The sequence below is a fragment of the Ochotona princeps genome, chromosome 23 (genome assembly GCF_030435755.1).
Source record: "Ochotona princeps isolate mOchPri1 chromosome 23, mOchPri1.hap1, whole genome shotgun sequence".
Classification (NCBI taxonomy): domain Eukaryota; kingdom Metazoa; phylum Chordata; class Mammalia; order Lagomorpha; family Ochotonidae; genus Ochotona; species Ochotona princeps.
Genome location: NC_080854.1, coordinates 16,380,527 through 16,401,280, shown reverse-complemented (window position 1 = coordinate 16,401,280; position 20,754 = coordinate 16,380,527). Strand labels below are relative to the sequence as shown.

Genomic DNA, 20,754 nt, shown 5'->3' with positions numbered 1-20,754 from the left:
TCATACAACACAGAAGAGCTAGTCTTACTTGGGCTGAAAAACTTATTTACAACTAACATTGATTGAATCTGGGTAAAGGTCTAGTAACACCCAAAGACATATATCCCCTCAGTTTTCTCAAAAATGAGTGCACATGGTCAGAGATTTTCTTAATTGTGGCAATGCCAGTTTCCTATAGGGGCTAAATATGCAGTGTGTTCTTTACTGAATTCAAAATTGAAAGCACCAAAATATTAGAGCTATAAAATGAGTTTTGCTAGTTAACCCTCCATAATGAATGATTAGCGATTTTGAGGCCAATTCACAGCAAATGAGGAAGTTATAATCGGTGCTGTTTAGTAGCTCCATTGGGGAGCCTTTTTAAAATTAAAGTTTTGTCTCCAGTGAATCCAAGAACTCTTCGTAAAATAGATAAATACATGTATCAAAGAAATGAAGTAAAAGTAGGTTAAAAATAAATAATCTTACAACAACGGTTTAAATCCTTTAATGTTTTAAAGAAAAGAAGACATATAACACTGAATGCTAAACAGGTCTTTTGCATTTCTCTTGGGATTTTAGATATCTATTTAATAGTATATAGCATATATATATATTTTTACATTTGCATGTAGGACAGAGCTGTCTAAAATATCTCTTCATAGTTATAGGGATCTATCAGGAGATCGAATAAAATAAAAGCTGAGATAGTCTCAGTTTATTGGAGTATTTCTTTCTGCTTCAACAATCAGCAGGGATCATAAATTTGAAGCAAATCGTGGCTTTTCTGCCTCAGGGTCTGTGTTTAAGACTGAGGAAGACTCTCTCTGAAGAGGGGCAGCTGGTGGAGGGGGTGCAGGGGGGACCCCTCGATTGGGCGGAATGGCTCCCGATGACATCTGTCGGAAGAGGGTGACTCTCTGGGGGACAGTGCTCCTGCTCGCCGCCTGCAGGCCCGTGCTGTGGACAGCTGTCACCGGCTGCGGAATGGAGGCCAAGGACTCGCCCACAGTGGGATGAGGTCTGGAAATCAGAGTGGAAACCTCATGGGGCAGCGAGGGCTGCGAGGCCGAGAGGGGCCTGACTTCTCGACTCAGGCTGGTGTTATGAAGCGCCTGCGTACTCCTGTGCACTTCGTTTTTCGGCGTGGAGCTGCTTGGTGTCTGTGGCTGTTGGGGCTGCTGCTGCTGCGGCTGAGTCTGCGGGACCTGGGATTGTTGGAGCTGCTGCTGCTGCTGCTGCTGAGGCATCAGTGACAACTGGGAGGCAGTGGGGGAGGCGTAGTGGAAAGTTCGAGTGGCCAGCGGGCTCTGAACCGGAGGGCTGCAGACCGCGGTGGTGTAGGAGCAGGGGGAGAGAATGGCAGAAGGCTGGGGGGTCTGTGTGCTGGGGCTGGGGGAGTGCAGGTTGCTGTGAGATAGGCTGGTTGCTGTGTACACCGGTGGAGATTGTGTCCTCATGCGTGAGGTTGGGGTAGCAGCTGAAGATGTGGAATTCAGGGCTGTCATTTGAGGATAACTGATCGGAGCAATTGCCTGTACCATCTCCCTGTCATGTTTCACAATCTGCTTCAGGATCTCATTCTCCTGGTTGTTAAAAACACCAGTGTTCAGATCCTTCTGGAACTTTTGCAGAAGAATGGAGTTTTTCTTTCCTGTCAGCAAAAGAAAGATAGGCACTTTGAAAGCTTACATAGGACTGATAACTGCATCCGGCGAGAGCGGCTCCTGCAAAGAAAAGCAAGTCAGCTTTTCACGGAAGAAAGCTAGCCAATGGCCAAGGACTCACCTGCAGAAACTGATTAGCAGAGTGGCATGTACCTCTCCTGTTTTCTGCAACTGGTAACTTACCTTTCGCCCAGTGCAAGTCAAAAAGGCTGTAATATGGCCAACTTGTGGACGAAATACTGCTATTTAACATGAGGACTTTCACATAAGATAGACCTAGAATCAAGATTTGAATTTAAAGTTCCTTTTTCAAGATAGGGCAATATTCCTAAGAGCGGGATTGCTGGGTCATATGGTTGGTTTATTTGCAATTTTCCAAGCACTCTCCATATGGATTTCCACAATGATTGTACTAGCCTACACTCCCACCAGCAGTGAAGGAGGGTACCTTTCTCCCCACATCCACGCCAGCATGTGTTGTTTTTCGAATTCTGAATGTAGGCCAGTCTCACAGGAGTTAGGTGGTAACTCAAGGTGGTTTTCATTTATATCTCTCTGATGGCTAGAGAGCCTGAGCATCTTTTCATATGTTTGTTAGCTATTTGAATCTGTTCTTTTGAGAAATGTCTGTTCATTTCCTGGAATATACCCAACAGAAGTAAAATCTGCATATGAGAAGGGAATCTGTAATCCTATATTTACAGCAGCACAATCTACAATAGCAATGACATGGAAACAAACCAGATGTGTGTCTAAGGAAGAATGGTTAAAAAAACTGTGGTACATCTACTCAATGGAATATTATTCAGCTGTCAAGAAGAACGATATTATTCTATTTAAAACCAGGTGGTCCCAACTAGAAACCATTATGCTCAGCGAAATGAGTCAATCACAAAAGAATAAATACCATATATTCTCTCTCATATAAGGAAGCCAACATGGAAAGGGTAACTCCGATAGTCCATTGAGCGTCTGTTGGCTGTTTTGGCTGTGTCTCAGATGTTTTGATGTTTTTATGTCGGTTTGTTGGCTTCCAAATAATTTCTTTTCTCTAGTGGAGTTCATCAAGTGCCCATAGAGTATGCAATGGCAACATAGTTCCTAAGAGACTTCTGTGTTTCCTTTTAGTTAAGCATGTGCTGCCTACTCAGTGGCACATTACTTAATCAAGGTGCTACAATTTGTTGTTGACGTTGTTGCTGTTGTTATTTATGCTGTGATTGATGTGGCTGTTATGAAATGATGTCAATCCGAAAAATAGTTAAAAAATGTTCTAGATATGAGAAAAAAATGTCTTTGGTATTTTGAGATTGCAATAAGCTTGTAAATTGCTTTAAGTACGATGGGTATTTTGATGATATTAATACTTTCAATATATAGGAATTTGATTTTAACAGATAATTTTGTACTATGAATGTTTACTGTTAGTACCAGGTGTGAAATGTGGCTTTTTGTTATTGTTATACTTTTGTTTTCAAAAGATTAATTTTTCTGGCCGAAAGTCTTAATTATTTTAGAGGTAATCTGTGACTACTTTGCCATGTGTGTGTTTTTCCTTTCTTCCTGCGTGTTCCATGAGGAAGATATTCTGACTTTGTAGATGAAACATGCTTATGCTTTATTGTACAAGAAGTCTTATGTTTTTAAAGCAAATAAAGGTGTTTTTTTTTTTTTAAAAAGATAGGGCAATAAAGAATGGTTAGCTATCACTTGAACCACATATAGACTACATGATTTAATATTGACCCTCTATGACATAGGTATATCTGGGATACAATTTACTGAAAAGGAGATGGGGATAAAGAAAGTTTTAGGAAAAAAAACATGACCAATAAATAATAGGGTAGAAAAGAGAAAAAGGGAAATCTAAGCACACATCCTAGCTGCTGAAACAGATCTACTGCATCTGCTCTACCTGGGTGATTAAGAGAAATCTGTCTCTTGGAGTGAAGTAGTGGGTCATTCCAACCCTTGAGATGTCCACATGCTAGAGAGAGGCTGGTGTAAGTTTCAGCTACTCTGTGTTTCTAACCAGACGAATGCACCTGGGAGGGAGCAGATAAAGGTGCAGGTGCTTGGGTTCCTGCCATCCGTGTGGCAAGCCTGGATAGAATTCCTGGCTCCTGGCTTTGGCCTCATGCCACAGGGCCATTGTGGACACTCTCAGGAGTGAACCAACGGATGAAGATCTGTCTCTCCCTCTTTCGTTTGTTTTCTATCACTCTGCTGTTCAAGTAAATATATAAAGAATTTTCTTAAGAAAAAAGAAACCATGAAAAACAAAACCCTGCTTTGCTGAATTAAATGCTGCATCTCTGCTAGTGATTCTGAATTCTAGCCACATATTTTTCTAACAACTGGAGCTTTATTATTTTTTGTTTGTTTTTAACATCTGTTTGTTTACTTTAAAGGATGAGTTATAGAGAGAAAGACAAGGAGAAAGTAAGCTCTTTTACATGTTGGTTCAGTTTCCAAATACCTACAGTAACCAGGTATGGGCCAGGCTGAAGCCAGGTGCCAGGAACTTCCGGTTCCCCGACATAGCTATAAGGGCCTAAGTACGTGGGTCATCTGCTGCTTTATCAGGTGCACCTGGACTTGGGAGAGGAGCAGCTAGAACACAAACTGACAACTCTATCGGACGCCAGCACCATAGGCAATGGGTTATACTGGTCTTGAGATGACACTGGCCCCCATCAGTGTGACTTTAGAGAATACTAATGCCCACTTACACCAACTGAAGCTGAATAACCAGGCATGCAATACAGATTTTGTAGCCAGCCTGAGAACCACATTATGCCCATTTCTCTTATTGAAGCCAAGGCATACACTACGGCAGGCCACTAGCTCTCTGTAGTCAACAGCCAGCCATTTACTGGCAGAATACCAGGAGAATCAATAGTTGATTAGGATAATAAGGGAAAAGTAGTGAATCAATTTGTCAAATCTCTAAATAATCAAATTTAAGGCAATAAAATGTATTTTTGAAATAGGAATGCATGTTATTTCCTTGACTGCTTTGGAAAGCAATCATTTTATCTGACAAACTTGTATTTTTCACAGATAAAACTCCAATATTAGTAATAAATATTAATACATATTTAGCATATTTCCTGAACCAACTCTATTTATTAGAAATGCCCATGTAACTAAGGAAGATAATTTCTGCTTATGATTCTATAAACGATCAAAATTTAATAATCTAAGCATGAAAAATCTTGGGGAAAATAATGTCTTAGTGCGCTGTTATGATTTCAAAGATGAAAAATGCAAATAGTTGGTGCTTACTAGTAGGCATATTGACTGTAAGTTACTTGCTGCAAACTTTCTGATAAAGCAATGAGCCACAACAAGCAGATGAAAATCAAACTGTGTGAGATGAACAGATATACTCTGTTGAAGCTTCCTGTTTGTAAAACTTTCTAAAAGTGTTTAGCTCTTTTGGAACAATTTAAATATTCAGAAATTAGTTCTCTTACCCCGAAAATGTATTCCTACATGACAAAGAACAAAGATATTTTCAGATAAGGACACTTACTACAGTACCTGAGTACCAAATTTCCTATGGACACTATTGTCTTAGATGTTGAATCCTAAAATGCCCAGTATATAGTTATCCATACTGATAACACTCAAGCCTACCACTATGTCTAAGTTTCTTATTTACAGAGAAAAATGCAAAGTGCATGAAAAAAAAAAATCACTGACATAATACGCATCGGTCTAAAGCTCTTACCTTCAATCAGAAGAAAATAGTTCCTCTTTGTTCCATTCTAACAGATCCCAGCCCTACCTCCTTTGAGTTCAGTTATTTTTTTCCTCCCTCCCCTCCTTTCTTCAAAAATTACTCATTTTGTACTGAGAACTGTGAATGTAATTGCTGCCCAGGAGAACCCTCTGTGGGTAAGTGGGACGCATCCAGCACAGGCACCTCTCTGGGCTGGGGAGTGTCAGAGACGATTTCTGCAGAGTGACATCCAAAAGGAAATACAAAGAGCAGGGAGAGATCAGCTGAGAAAGAGGGCAGACAGAGTATGACAGGGCGAGTGAAGAGGGTTTAGGTGTGGAAAATGAAACCATACTACCTTATGGCAGATAAGAATGTTCCAGCATATCTAGGGACATTAATAGCAGTGCAATCAGATCTAACTGCACTATAGCAATTCTGCAAATATATAAGCTACAGTAAAGTCTCTATTATATGATTTCAAGTGGTGGTCTTTAAAATATTTTTTATGTTTGCAGAGTAAAGAATCTATGTAAGGCACTTCTACCACAGCATTTTTTTTTCCTCTTGAGTCTGTAATACAAACTTTTCAATAAGTTTCTGCTTATTGAAATGAATTTAATCGACAAGGCCAATTTAAAATAAACCAATTTCCAATTCTTTGTTTAACAATCAAATACTGACTCATAGAAAAAACAAAACCCTTGTGATAAAATTTAGTTTGTCATGTAGACTCGTAATATGTTACTTGAAATTCTATGATAAGTGTAGAAATTACCTAGAAATGGTGTTTTTGCTTTTTACCTGAGATTCAAATTGTTTTGGTATCTCTGGGGAAATTAGATTGTGTGTCTAGTAAAAACAGACTTGAATACATGAAGCCAAAATCTTAAAAGTCATACATGGGGCCAGAGACATTTTAGGAAAAATGGCTACAACTACAATTAAGCACTAATTTTTAGGCAAACTGACAAGCGATCTATGATCTTAGGATTATAAACTCCCATTATTTATCTGTATTGCAAGCGAATTATACATGAGGAACACGGTAAAGAGTACCTATTCGGTCTAGTCGGTCAATAGCAACAGTCTCGAAAGCTCTTCTCATCATAGGGTATTCCTCCAGGACTTCATTGAAATTGTCCACCGACAGAGAATAGAGACGGCAATACGTATCCGCTCGGACACTGGCTGTGCGACGTCCTTTAGTCAGCAAGCAAATCTCTATAAAAACAAGAAATACTTGTTCGCAAATTTTATTTCATAAGCTGTTTAGATCTCTTACAACTACAAATTTCTTGATGTGAGAAACCACGTCAGCAGTATTTTCTGTCTTACTAAGAAATTCCTCCTAATTTTCACTAAATATTAAAATAATAGTGTTTTCAACAACTGAAGTTTTGGATTAAAAAAGAAATATTTATCTTCCCTGAAATTCCTAATACTGTCACATTAAAATGAAAACAAAAAAGATGCACAAAAAGTAAAGAAAAAATTCACAGTGGAGTTGAGCTCAGGAACAGGTTATAATGCCACAGCAACTTTGGTGGGTTCTAGAAGGTTCAATGCTGATGGGGCAATACAGATGAAATCATTAAGTGAGTCCAACCATTAACTGAGAAACTCCTCTCACTGAAGCACATGATGCTACTGTATAAACTATGAGTCAGTGAAGAAATTAATAAGAAAAATCTTTTTGTAGAAAGGAAAATAAAAGCAAAAATAGCAATACCCATGAGATGTAGCAAAAACAGTACTGAAAGGGCTACTGATTTTGTATTTTGCATGAAGGACTCTCCGCCATTGTCCATACCTACAATATCAGGATACACTTAAAGAGTAGAAAGATGGAGTTAAGACTGTTTATAAAAGGCTATACTATTGTGCTAATGTAGGGAGAAATCAATGTGGGGGAAGAAGGATTTGTGGAAGGGGAAAAGGAAATCCCAGAGTCTCTTGAACTGCATCATAAAATAATAAGATAAATAAATTAAAAAAACTCCTCTCATGAAATAAAAGTGGACCAGATTCAGACGGGCATTTTAAAGGCATGCCGTAATATACTTATATCTTTCCATTGAGACATGAATGAGGAAATTCTATTCCAAATGCACACAGGCGCTTTCTAGCTAAATGTCATTTAGGGAAGGTTGTTTTGGAAATCTATATTCTGAAAAACACATTACACCTTTGAAAATCTGAATCTTCATACATGATCGCTAAATATAATAATAATTTTTATTTCACCTATAATGAAATATAGGTCTTGATTCTTAAAAATTGGCAATATTGAAAAATTATCCTCAAAATAGCCAACACTGAAATAAATGCAAAAGGGACCCACACCACTGAAGCCAGCTGGGCAGTGCGTCCAGCTGCCAACCGTGAACCAAAATCTCATCAAGTCAAGGTAGGAATAAATTGTCACATGCCTCGCTGCTCGCAGATTTAGCTGAGAGGCGATTCCTCCATCATTCATAGAAAAATCTAAACACTTTACCCTTGAACTTTTTCAGTGCCCTCCCACAGAGACGAACAGGGATCTGGTATGTGATTGCGACAAAAGCAAACAAAATTATCAAACATAAGAAGGCTAAGACCACAGTTTCCTAATTGTTTCCAGCTTTAAGAAACCTTTAGACCACTCCAAACTTTTCCTTATGATTTGAAATCTGTCAACACTCAACTGTTTAAAAGTTAATCAAACACCTTGAATTATAAATGCCTTTAAAAAGCAAACAGCTTTAAAAAATTCAGCAAGTGATTTCAGATCTTAGACACCTGACATGTGTTTTTCTTAGTGATATCATGGCAGCTTTGTTTTCCTAGGTGTGTTAATAGCTTAGACCAAGTGGAAAAAAAAACAATGGAAGATACCATAGTCTCAGTAGTTAATAGATTCATTAGATATTTATGAGGCAAGTCTGCTATAGCAAAAATAAGTGTTTATACAATATTTTCCCCAATTCCCAGTTGCTTTTCTGATTCGCACTCGCACAACCACAGATCCATTACAAGCACACATAAATAAGATTTGCATATATACTATCTTAATTGCTTTATTGTAAGTTAATATCACCTCATTTTGACCAAATTCTTTAGTGCAACGTTTATGACACTTTAATATGGACAGGAAGTGAAGATACATTGTACTATGCATTTCTACTCTCAAATAAAAGGACTCTCAATGAAGCTGTTAAATATATCTTGACAATAGGATATTAGATTTTTTTTCCATTGTCTATACCTGTAATGTCATGATACACTTAAATAGCAGAATGTTGGACTTGTGATTATTGTTGAAGGACTATACTGTTATAACAATATGTGGGAAAACTGTCAGGGGGAACGGGAGTGGTGGAAAGGGGAATCACTGTGCCTACAGAACAATGTCAAGAAAAAAAAATTGAAAAAAAAAATACACTTAAATTTCTAAAACAAATAGGGTTACATGTTTAGGAGAAATTTTAAAAGTAGGGAAAAATGAATAGAAATAAAGGATAGCCTGAATTCAAATCAATGATGATTGTCCCTTAACTGGTATCTTGAAAGAAACGATGGGGAATACAAAATAGTGAATGATATTGATCTTTCCCAAAAGAGTTGACAAGGAACTTCAAATTCCAGCATTATAGTTTTCAAAAGCTTAGGAATAATTACAAAACATATTTTTCTAAATTACAGAGATCCAGACAATACATCATTCGTCACAGTACAGATTTGTGTTTCTTAGGTGACATGAAGGGCTTTCTGAAGGCAGAGTGCAATTGCATTACATAGGGTATGGAATTGGTGAAGACTGGAAAAAGAGCATGGAGCACAATATGTTCAAAGAGAATAATGACCACAGGGAAAGTAAAGTGACTGGAAGGAGAAAGAGTTATGGACAGTCCCAGCATGCTACGAGGTCAGTTATACAGTCCTCCAAGTATGAGAGGCTGAAACTTGGCCTACACTACCACTGCTGGGCTCCTTAGGAGGGAATGTGTGTGTGACATTGTACAGAACACAGTGGGGAGTTGTCACAATCCACATATCTTGACATACACAGGAATGGAAGTCAACCTCTCTGTTTTAAGTTTTCTTATGGAGACATACTAATAATTATTCATAATTGGTTTATAAAACAAACGAATTGGTGATGAAAAATTTTTATTTTTTGCTTTACTTTTTTTGTAATGTGTGTCTGTGTGGAAGTCATCTTCTACCTGATGATTCACTTCCCAAATGCCCGCAATAGGTGGGTTTGGGCCAGGCTGAAGACAGGAGAAGGAACTCAGCTTTGGTTTTCCATGTAGGCGTCAGGGTTTCAAACACTTGAGTCATCTCCTGTTCTCCTAGCGAAAATGTGATTTGGAAGCTGGATCAGGAGCAGAGCAGTCTGGAATTAAGTCCAGGCACCCTAAACTGGTATGGGTACATCTCTAGCTACATGCTTATTGCTTTACCAAATATCCACCTGAGTAAAGAAAGTGTGATACTAATTTTTGGTATAAGGTAAAGGGGATATGCTAGAAAAAAATTCTCTGCTAAGAATCAATATACTGAAGTTTCAACAGAGTCATTCAAGGATTTCGAACACAAACATAAAAGTTAATACTAGAAGCTGTCCAGTGAGTAAAAAGTTATTTTGGAAAAAAAAAATAAAAAACTCTTAGCATCCACAGGAAATTCCATTTCATGAAACTCTTCCTGACATTAAGCAAATTGCTTCTTTCTAAAAGTATCTAATTGTGCGTGCGCGTGTGTGTGTGTGTGTGTGTGGGCAAGTGCACACAAAATCGCAAACTTTTATCATATGACTCTGTAAATCTGTGCTAATTTGCTTAGCCAGATAACGCATACTCTAACTATCATCATCCATAACTTGGACAGCAGCATGTATGATTGGCTGACTGAAGACTTTTCCCAAATTGATTCTGTATATTTTATTGCGGGTTTGATACAGGTCTAATTGCCTCTTCTGGGGAATGAACAGATAGAAAAGCCATAAAACGTGTGAATTATGGGAATGATATCTCCTTAAAATGGTTCTTGGGAAACACTCTAGTTTCCTAAAGGGCATGTTTCTAGAGATCCAATCTTTCTCTCACTCTTGAGACAGAGCCTTGCTCCTTTCCTCCTATGGTCCCCTATAATAAACTCCACATTACCTAAGTTAATCTCAGCTTGTCTCTGCTATACAAACTGAAATGCTTGATTCACATCATCTGCATGCAAGTGCTGTTTAGGTCTAGTAATTCAAACTAGCCAACTTATCTTTTACGTTTCTCATGATAAATTATAATGAGTTCCTTAAAGCTAAAATATTAATAGCTGTGTAGCATCCTTGAAGGGAATAGAAAATTATTATCTTCTTCATTTTGTGTGAAATAGTCCAAGGTATCAGTGCAGAGTCCAACTGGAAATGCCTCTGTGCAAAAGAACAACAATTTAGCAGGCAAATAATTAGGAAATACTAGCATAACCATCCCTCAACCAGTAAAATATCTATACTCACACAGAACTTTTAACAATGGTACAGATCCAGTGATATTTTGCCACTCTAAAACCACTGCTCTGTCCAACAAGCAATGAACACAGTGAAGGTAATTATTACAATTATCAAAATAAAACTGAAGTTCTAAATGTAAAAATGTTGTGTCTGGGTTCAAGAATCTATTAATGAAAAGAAATACCTCAGATCATTAATTAGTCAGTTTGGTTAGTAATGCATATTAATTGAGAGGGGCAAAATGTGTGGGTATTTAGAGAATGACAATGATCAGTAAAATATTTTTTAGAAACTTTTGGATTTTGCCTACAACATATTATTCATAATGAATTAAGTTTGAGGAAAAGGTTAGATTTGAAATGAACATGTAGGTCATGAGATCTTTGCTTCCTATACTTATTTGTTCAGGTGTATATTTAAAAGGTAGAATGAGTGAGAAAGAGAGAGAGAGAGAGAGAGGTATCTTTCATCCACTGATCCACTCCCCAAATGGCCATGACGGTCATGGTCACCCTGGCCAAAGCTGCGGATTCTAAACTCTATCCAAGTCACCCACACAGATTACAGGGCTTCACCTGCTGCTCTGCAAGGCACATTAGTAGGAATATAGAAACAGGGCAGCTGGGATTTGAACCAGCTCCCTGATATGTGATGCTGCCATGGTATGCAAAAATATAAACAGCTGTGCCACAGCAGTGGACCAAGAATCAGGGCATTATAGCCAAATACCCCATCTTCCCAGGGGTAGGTAAGCAGATTTTATAACCAGACTTATATCATTTAAATTAATTGAAAATAAATCTAAGATAAAGATATTATGTGATTCATTATAATACTATATCACAGTAAATTATGTTCACATTGATACTTCACTGCCCATTATCTGGAATTTACTTTAGTGCTTTCTTTTCGAATGTTTCCTTGTTTTATACCTTAACACTCTTTCTATCTATACATATTTTTTCCTTACATTCTTGATACTTGGCACATGGCTGTGAATGTGCGGAGGGAATCCAGAGCAAAAAGCTACTTGTCAGACAACAAAGGAATGTGCAAAAAGGAGGAAAATCTAACTAGCAGAAAAAATGGAGTCAAAATAACACCAGGACTTGCTAGATAGGAGTCCTTTCAGAAGTGAGAAGGTCCTCTAATATGGACATTCAGAATAAACGTGGGCGAACCAGGATGATCTGATTCCAAACCACTCCAATTAAGACTTGATTTGACTGGCACTTCTAAGCACCAGCTTCCCTGTATCAAATCTAAATCTTTTCCCTATCCGTATAAGTCTGAGATTTATTTCCCAATTACTTATTGATGGAATAGAAATGATAATAAAACATTTCCCTTTACAAAAACCATTTTTTTTTGTATAGTTTGACTTGGAGCAGTGGACAAGGAACCTGTAACAATGTATCTCAAAACAAAAACAATCTGTTTACAAGCTACTGATTGAAAACAGAAATGGATTTTGTTTTTCTTGAGCGCCAGTAAAACAAACACCCTAGTCTCAGAATCCTGATTTACCAAGGTATATCTTTAATTACTATTTCTGCACCATCATTATCACCAATAGCAGAAATTCCTAAATCGAATAAATTGGAAGATGAACAACAGATACGTAACTTCAAAGGTCCAATAAAAGTGAAGAAGAAGAAAGTTAATTCTAATGCCACGTACCCATTATTAACTACTGCACTGTGTTCCAATACACAGGACCAAATGACTAGCTGGAGTACCCTCCATCTACTACATACCTTACACCAGAAACCTAATACTGAGGAATTGACAATAGTGGCGATGAGGATAACTTTCGGAACACATCTCCATAACCACGCTTGAAGATCCATGGTGGCATATATGCTGCTGCTTTGTGTCTTTGCACACTTTTTGGATCATCTTTACAACAGAAGCTTAAAATTATGTTTTAGCTATCAAAGCAACTATAATTAAACTCTTCGGGACATTTGTTTTAATTATACAATCTTTTTTGGATAATCTACTTGGAACATTCTAAAATGAATGCTAATCTCTTTGTTAATGAGAAAAAGCTATTTAAACCATTATACATGCTTTCCAAAAACTCTATTTTTCTTTTCCATTCAAGTACCAGGTAATTGTAACTGGTTTACCAGTTTAATTCAGCAAGATAAAAATATCTTTTCTAAGAAAGTCTACAGCATTTAGATACAGAAAAAAAAAAATCGAAAAACGACAATGTTTATATTACCAGAAATAACTAGTAGCCAATAGACAAATGATTACGGGGCAATGTTTGATTTAGCAAGGACCTCTTGTTTTAGTGTGTAAAGAAAAAAAATTTCAAGGGAGATGCAGATAAAGAATATAAAGAAATTCTCATTTGAGATTAGCTGTAGTACATGTGTTCAAAAAGGTTAATGGAGCAATGATAGCTCAAGTAATTGGGTTCCTGAGATGAACATGAACAAGTGAATTAGGTCCCTGGTTCCTGTCTTCAGTTGGCCCTACCTGAGCTCTGGACACACTCAAAGGCTTAAGAGTGTATTAAGTTCTCTGTTAGTCTGTGTATATGGTGTGTGTGTGTGTGTGTGTACTGACCCCCTTGCCTTTCACATAAACAATTTTTCAGAAAGTTCTCGGGGAATGTGTATTATGAAAATACTTTGATTAAAGAAAGAAATGATGAAAGACTCACATTTTAAAGTTCTCCAATGTTGAGATGCCCAGCTAAATTTTATCGTATGTTTATTTTGATATAAAACCATTTTAGAAGACTGTAAGCACATTGAAATCTATAAAACCATTTCTGGATATCTCCATGGTTAAGTACCACCATGTATTATTTTTAGGTGGGATGGCCTGGGTTATTCACCCAGGTACTCAATGTAATTAGTAATTGTGCTGACAGTGGCCATGCGTTGAGGATATTCTTTATTATACTATAAAGTGGCTTTTTATGAAGAGTTCTTTTTAATGTATGCAGGACATTCAAAAGGTATGTAGAAATCATGATTTTAAAATAAGCTTATTTTGCTGTAAAAATAAAAAATGCATACATAACATTATTCGCAATCACATTTTCAATAAACATTTAAAATTCCCAATTTCTGAGCTTAAAATATTCATGAATTTATCATATACACAAATATGTGTTGCATGGTTGTACATGTGGACATGCAAACACACACACCTCAAACACACCACTCAGAGGCTGTGTTGCATCCACATATTGGACAAATAGCAGATAAAAATGTTTACAAAATATGCACAGGTTATATACAAATATTTTATATTATTTATGAAAGTTGGCCATCTAATGATTTTGGGATCCAAGAAGGATCTGGAACTGAGCAATGAATATATGCACAGACAAAACCCTTAATCCTTACAACTATTTCATAAAATATTAACTTGAATTTACTAATGTACTCAACCTGAATAACAGTGCTTTATCTACTTAAAGGTCAAATATCTGGTTGATCTAAAGATCAGTACTTGATTTCAGCCACAGTGAAGTTCTTCTTATGATGCCAATAAACCCTGACGGATATTGTTTGGGGTTGATTAAAGCAGCATGCATAGAGAGGAGATTATATTAATGCACTGTTAAGTCCTTTCTTTCCAATCAGACATTTTTGAAATGTCTTAGAGGTAAATGATGACATTAATAAATTAATACAAAGGTAGAAATCTAAAGAAACTGAAACAAGAATAAATTTATTTGATAGCTACTCAGGAGCAAAGTGATCCAAAGTACAGCTCCAAAGAGACTTAGCATCTGTGCATGGAAATGCTTGTTTTAACAAGTCCAACTGTGTTTTCTAACTATGCCAATCCTTCCCCCTTGCTAATGCAGAATCCAGTTTACAGAATATATCAAACTGCAGCTTTCTTGCTGAGAGGAGTTGAACACTGCTTCAATTTCCCAGTTGGGAGCTGGTATTTCATCATGAACCAGGCATATTAAGTTGTTGTGTAAATGGAAAAACCACAATGTAGGCCATATGGCAGCTTCTTTCTGCAGGAGAGAAGAGACCTTCAAACTACACTGTTAAATCTGAGAACCATTTGATGTTATAGTTACCGGTTTGGAGGTAGTTGAAGAAGACATCTTTATTCTTTTCAACCATTCTTTCTTCTTTATGCTACATAAGAGTTATGTATCCAGTTAAAGTTGAAAAAATATGTAGATCAATCCTAAATCTATTATATATGAACTGGAATTTCCAGAAGCTTCTATTACATTATTGAGGAAAACTATCTATTTTAAAATAAATTTGCAATCCACATGTAGGATCTTGCCATGCTTTGTGATAAACTGGAAAGACTCCAAATCAGCAGAAACAAACTCCTGGACTGAAGCAATGGAAGTGGTCCCATATAATTTCTACTGAACACACTATTAAGGTTTTATAATTGGCTCAGAAATCATCCATCCATCTAAATTTAGTACTATGGTCTAAGGCTAGTCAGGTGTCATTCTAACTGCTGCAGGCATAAAACAAGATTTTTAGTGTCACGGATTCTAAATTATAGAGAAAGAGATTAAAAATGCTAAAACACTTAAGATAATTTGAATAATGGTAAGAGCTATGTAAAACAAAACAAGGTTATGAGATAGAGTTATGATGCATGTATATGTATATGTATATATGTATGTATTACTGTTGATGTGTAGAGAAGTTTTGATACCTACTGCAACTGTTTCTTCTTTGTTTGCTTTAATGACGCGGATTTTCTTTCCAGGATTCTCTTTTCAATATTGCAAAATATGCAGAAGTTTCTGAAGCATTGATTTCTATTTCAAGTTACTCACTGATACACTCAAGGCCTCAACTTCTTTTCCTTTTTCTGTTGTCTCAAATTCCTGTCCAAATCAGTGCAATGTCTTTAGAGTTACAAATGAGAAGCCTTCAAGAAAAAGATATTCACTACTTAAAAGTCTTAGTAAATTCAACCTTCTTTTTCACAGAATAATCACATCCTCTCCCCTGCCTGCCACTTTGAAATCCCACATTATTCTTTGTTCTCAAGGTGTTCCAATATTTACTTCAGACACAGCAGGTGAGAGAAGACTTGAATGTTAAATGCAAAATGTGCTTTTAAATGTTATCTTCTGGACTGAAAATGAAATTTTACATCCTCTGGTATCCCTTATTTTCCTTATTTCTATGGTTATCACTTTATTTTTCTTTTAAAATTATTTATTTAGTTAGTTTTAATTAAAAAATATTATTTTAGGATGCAGTTCCACAGGTTCTGGGATTTCCTTAGGCCCCTCCCCAAAGCTCTTCCACCCCGCCCCCCATGACTACTCCTGTGCTCTTACAGTATCCTCCTTCATAAACAGTCATAAGTTCATCATTCCAGTATTTAAGTGTATCCTGCCATTGTAGGTATGGACAATGGTAGAAAGTCTAACATGCTTTTGTTAAGATACATTTTACAGTTTCACTAGGAGTATGTCTTTGATTTGGAAGTAGAGATATTTACTGCATTGCCTCTTCACATCTGGATAGGATAGTCTCTATTACACAGTTACTATGCATTCCTTAAATGAAAAACCATAAAACAAAATCAACAATGGTGAGAAAAACAGAAAGTTTACAGCAACGTGAATTAAATAACACGTTATTGAATGTCCATTGTGTCACTGAAGAAATGAAGAGGAAAATCAAAAACCTTCTTGAAGAAAAAGATGCTACTGCATGACCCATTTACACTCTTGTTTTATCACCACAGATTTTTCACTCAGATACCACAGGGAGTTACACAGATTCTTAGGCATTTCTGAAGTCCTAAGGGCATAGGTTCTGTGACAACAACCAATTTCACCTGAAAAGTTATTCCTTTTAAGTATTTTTTCAAGTTCTTTTCATATTTCAGTTTAAAGGTATTTGCACTTTGGTTTAATGTTCATTTCTGTGGTCCCTGAGATAATTCTCAAGATTCTAACTGAAAAAGGTAGCCAAGGGCAATTACCCTTGGAATCGCTTTCTTTAGTCTCTTCAATGACAAAAGGTCTTGTTTCAAAGGTGTTCCACTGAAGGATGGCAGGAATTTTGAGTATAGTTTTGTTTTCCAAAACAGAACATAAACTCCAGCAAAATTGCAAGGTGGACATATACAGCCACTCAGAAAAATAATTATGACACACATGTGATTCAAGGGGCTTCATGAAGAAAACATGATCCAGAATGTATTCAGTAACATGTTATTACTTCCCCATCCTTTCTGATAAAGTTCCTATTTTTATCATTCTGGAAGATGTATAAAAGCAAGTTAGAAGCTTTGTTTTGTTTTTAAAATACACAGGTCAGTTTTGTGATTTAGCAGATAAAGCCACTGTCTGTAACATTAAGGGTACCGGTTTGAGTCCCAGCTGCTCTACTTACAATTCAGCTTCCTGCTAATGGCCAGAGAAAAGCAGTGGAGGACTGCCCAAGTGTTTGAGCCCCTACCGCCCATGTGGGAGACCCAAACAGAACTCCTTGCTTCTATGCTCTGGCCCAGCTCTGGCCCAGCTCTGGCCCAGCTCCGGCCCAGCTCCGGCCCAGCTCTGGCCCAGCTCTGGCCCTGCACCCTTCTGGGGAACGAACTAGCAGAACAAAGATCTCTTTCTATATGATTCTTTCAAATAAACAAGCAAACAAATCAACACTACACAGTCAAGGAACTCTGTAAGAGCTAAGTTTGAAAACTGCAAAGTTTTACTGGATAAAGTTCAAATTGGGGAGAAGGGAAGCTTTTTAATTTTCTTGTTTCGTTTCTCAAACAATTTACAATACAAACTGCATCTTTAGGATGGATTTATTAAAGCAGAGTGATTTCCACTTGTTCAGCTTGCCTGAAATTTCCATTTAGGATTATCTGTCTGGGATACAAGGAACATTTTGACATCTATAATATATGTAACTTCTTATTTATAACATCCTCTTCTTTTTCCACACCTGATCCAATAATCGTTTAAATGAAGTGTTGTAAGAGAGTTAATCTCGGTCTACAACATAACATGTTAGAAAGGCTGTAACTACAAAATGTGGAGTAATCAGACACCTGTGTATTGAGCTTAATCAAACAAGTCAATCAAAAAATTTACACTCTAGAATGCTTAAATGACTTAATTAAAATCCCTTATATAAGCAAAATTATTGCTAGCATCAGAATGTGTGATACTGAAGAAACCAAAGTCTAATACAAAATGGGAAAATTTCAAGTCCAAGATTCCCATGAAATGGAAACTCAACTTTTCTCTGGATCATTCTCTAACTAGACAGGAAAAGGAGACAGATGTGACAGACAACATATGGAAGCATGGTCTAATGATAACAAATCATAGCTTTACATATTTGTACAATTTATTTAATATGTAGCCCATCAGAAATTCTAAATCCAAAACTCGATATCCATTCTCTCCTGCATGTTATAATAGTACATGCACAAATATTATTATTGTAAATTATTTCAGTATTTAAGATGCACTGAACTTCAAAACTTCAATTTCCAATCTCTTATTGGGGCATGAGGTATTGGTAGATGTTCTGTAGTTAAAACTATCTTTTAAACTTTTTAACAAGAGATTGTTTAGCATATTGATTTTAAGGACTCGAGCAGGGTAAAATCATCGTCTGCGAAGGTGGCGTATCTTATGGGGTGCAGGTTTCTGTTCCAGCTGTTTCATTTCTGATCCAGCTCTTTGCTGATGGCCTGGGGAAAGCAGCAAATGGCTCAGGTATATGGGCCTTTGCTACCCACATGGAAGATACGGATAAAGTTCCCAGTTCCTGGCTTCTGTCTCCCCAGTCCTGGCTGTGGTGGCCATGTGAACAGTGGACAAGTGGATGTAAAATCTCTTTGTCCCCTTCTTTGTAATTTTGACTTTCAAATAGATAAATGAACCTTTCATGATAAAAAGAAAAGGCCCATAATTCAAAGATCAGTAAATATGAAGTGAGGTAATAAATATATTCAATTAAAGTTTAAACATAATTTTTTGAACTTTCTGTTCAATTTTATTAAGGTATAAAATGTTATTTCTTTGATTTTTCTTTATCCATTTTAGTCATCAGCTATCTTTCTCATCCAAGTTCAGTATAACTGCAGGATTATAAGTGGTTTCAATGACTTGATGTGAATGTACACCTTGTGAATTCCCTGTTCTTTTCTGTGGGGCACAAATGCACGTCTCAGCAAGGGGAACTACTCGTAGAATCATTGCAGTATCAATACACTGTGCATGTGTTGCTTTTGTAATAGATGACACGAGGTCCAAAGACATTTTTTAAAGTAACCATGTACTTTAAATTTGCATAATCATTAGGGATATTCTAATATACCATTTACATTTATTACACCATGCAAAAATAAGTGATGATATACAATTTTAAATAACCCAACTTTGTCTACTTCATTATTGCATTGCTGAATTCTTCTCACAGATAATTTTTCAATCTAAGTAAATTCAGGTATGGAGAAGGGTCTCCACAGGTAATAGACAGGTCATACTTAATTAGAGCGTGTTTAGAATCAGTAAATGTACATTATTCAACAATAAACTAGAAGCAATACATGTGTGTACAAGTGTAATACATTTCATAATTCAATTGAAGGTGGAAAGAATCTTGTTTTATATAATGTTACAGAATAATATCATTGGTAAACAACATGCAGAAAACACAGAAGAAAAATTGCCTAGCAGTGGGAGTCCCAGTCCTGTCACACTCATCTCTAGGTTCACTTATCTTTCAGACTTCCCATAATTCCAACTTTTATAAAAATGCTTCTGGCCAATTTAGTGTTTGAATTATATATATGCTTCCATTTTCCTTCTAATGCATCTGGAAAACCAACATAGAAAATGGCAAGGAATATTTTACAGTTATTTTAATCAAATATGAAATTACATAGTATATGTGAAATAACTACAATTCCTATTACATTAATAACTAGTTGCTTGGAAAATGTGATTTTTGGGAAATTCTAGAGTGTTATTTCACGCTGTATATATATGTATGTGCACAAATGTATGTATACTCTTCCATGTACAAACATTATTTTCACTGCTATTGAATTACGACACAGAATCAAGAGGAGATTAAAACTGAGAATTATACTTCACATGAGCATTCAATTAACAATATGGAGGTACTTTGAAATGTTTGCAGAAAATGCATATTATGAGAAAAACAGTGCATTGAATGGAAACTTCCTTGCACTATTTATCTTTAATTTCATTTCCTCATGCACAATTTTAAACAGCCTTTTCACATTTGTAGGTATATACACTTCATATAACATTAGTCCTTTTTTATGTTAACAGTTAATCTTGTGGTACAGCTTATGTGACACATAGTGTCCTAACCATTTCAGGTATGTTAAATCACCTAATAGTCCCAGGGGCTTATAACCTTTACTCAGTCAGAGACCAATTGGATATTTATGACTGCATTTATTAAAAATTAAAAGTAATCAGTTTAAAAATTAGCCTACTGGGTCCTGTGAGATGGCCTACTGGCTAAAGCCTTGCCTTTCAACCGCTGGGATACCCACATAGGCATTGGTTTATGTCCTGGCTTCACTTTCCAACCAGCTCCCTTCTTGTGGCCTGGGAAAGCAGTAGAGGATGGCCCAAAGCCTCGGAACCCTGCACTGCTTGGGAGGCCTGGAAGCAGCTTCTGGCTCCTGACTTCAGATTGGCTTAGCTCCAGCATCTGCGGCTCCACATGCAGCTGGAAAATCCTACTCTTTATCTCCTTTTCTCTCTGTATCTGGTTTTCCAATAATAAATAAATAAATCTTTAAAACAATTATCCTGCTCTAGAAGTATTGAATTTTGAGTCCTCACCTGTGGTTGCCTAGACAAAGTCAGACCAAATAATTTCATTTAAAGCCTACAGTCTGGCCAG

At 36.6% G+C, this 20,754-nt stretch overlaps 1 protein-coding gene across 2 annotated transcripts in view; it reads right to left on the bottom strand.

Annotated features, from left to right (window-relative positions):
* Positions 1 to 471: 471 nt before the first annotated feature.
* HCN1 (hyperpolarization activated cyclic nucleotide gated potassium channel 1) overlaps positions 472 to 20,754 on the bottom strand; it is a 244,192-nt gene continuing 223,909 nt past the window's right edge. For both annotated transcript variants that reach the window (XM_004583790.3, XM_058680194.1), the window contains 2 exons: positions 6,433 to 6,597; positions 472 to 1,633 (listed from right to left, as the gene is read on the bottom strand). In XM_004583790.3, coding sequence (XP_004583847.3) covers positions 738 to 1,633; positions 6,433 to 6,597 — 1,061 coding nt within the window. In that variant the 3' untranslated portion in view covers positions 472 to 737. The remainder of the gene's footprint in view (positions 1,634 to 6,432; positions 6,598 to 20,754) is intronic.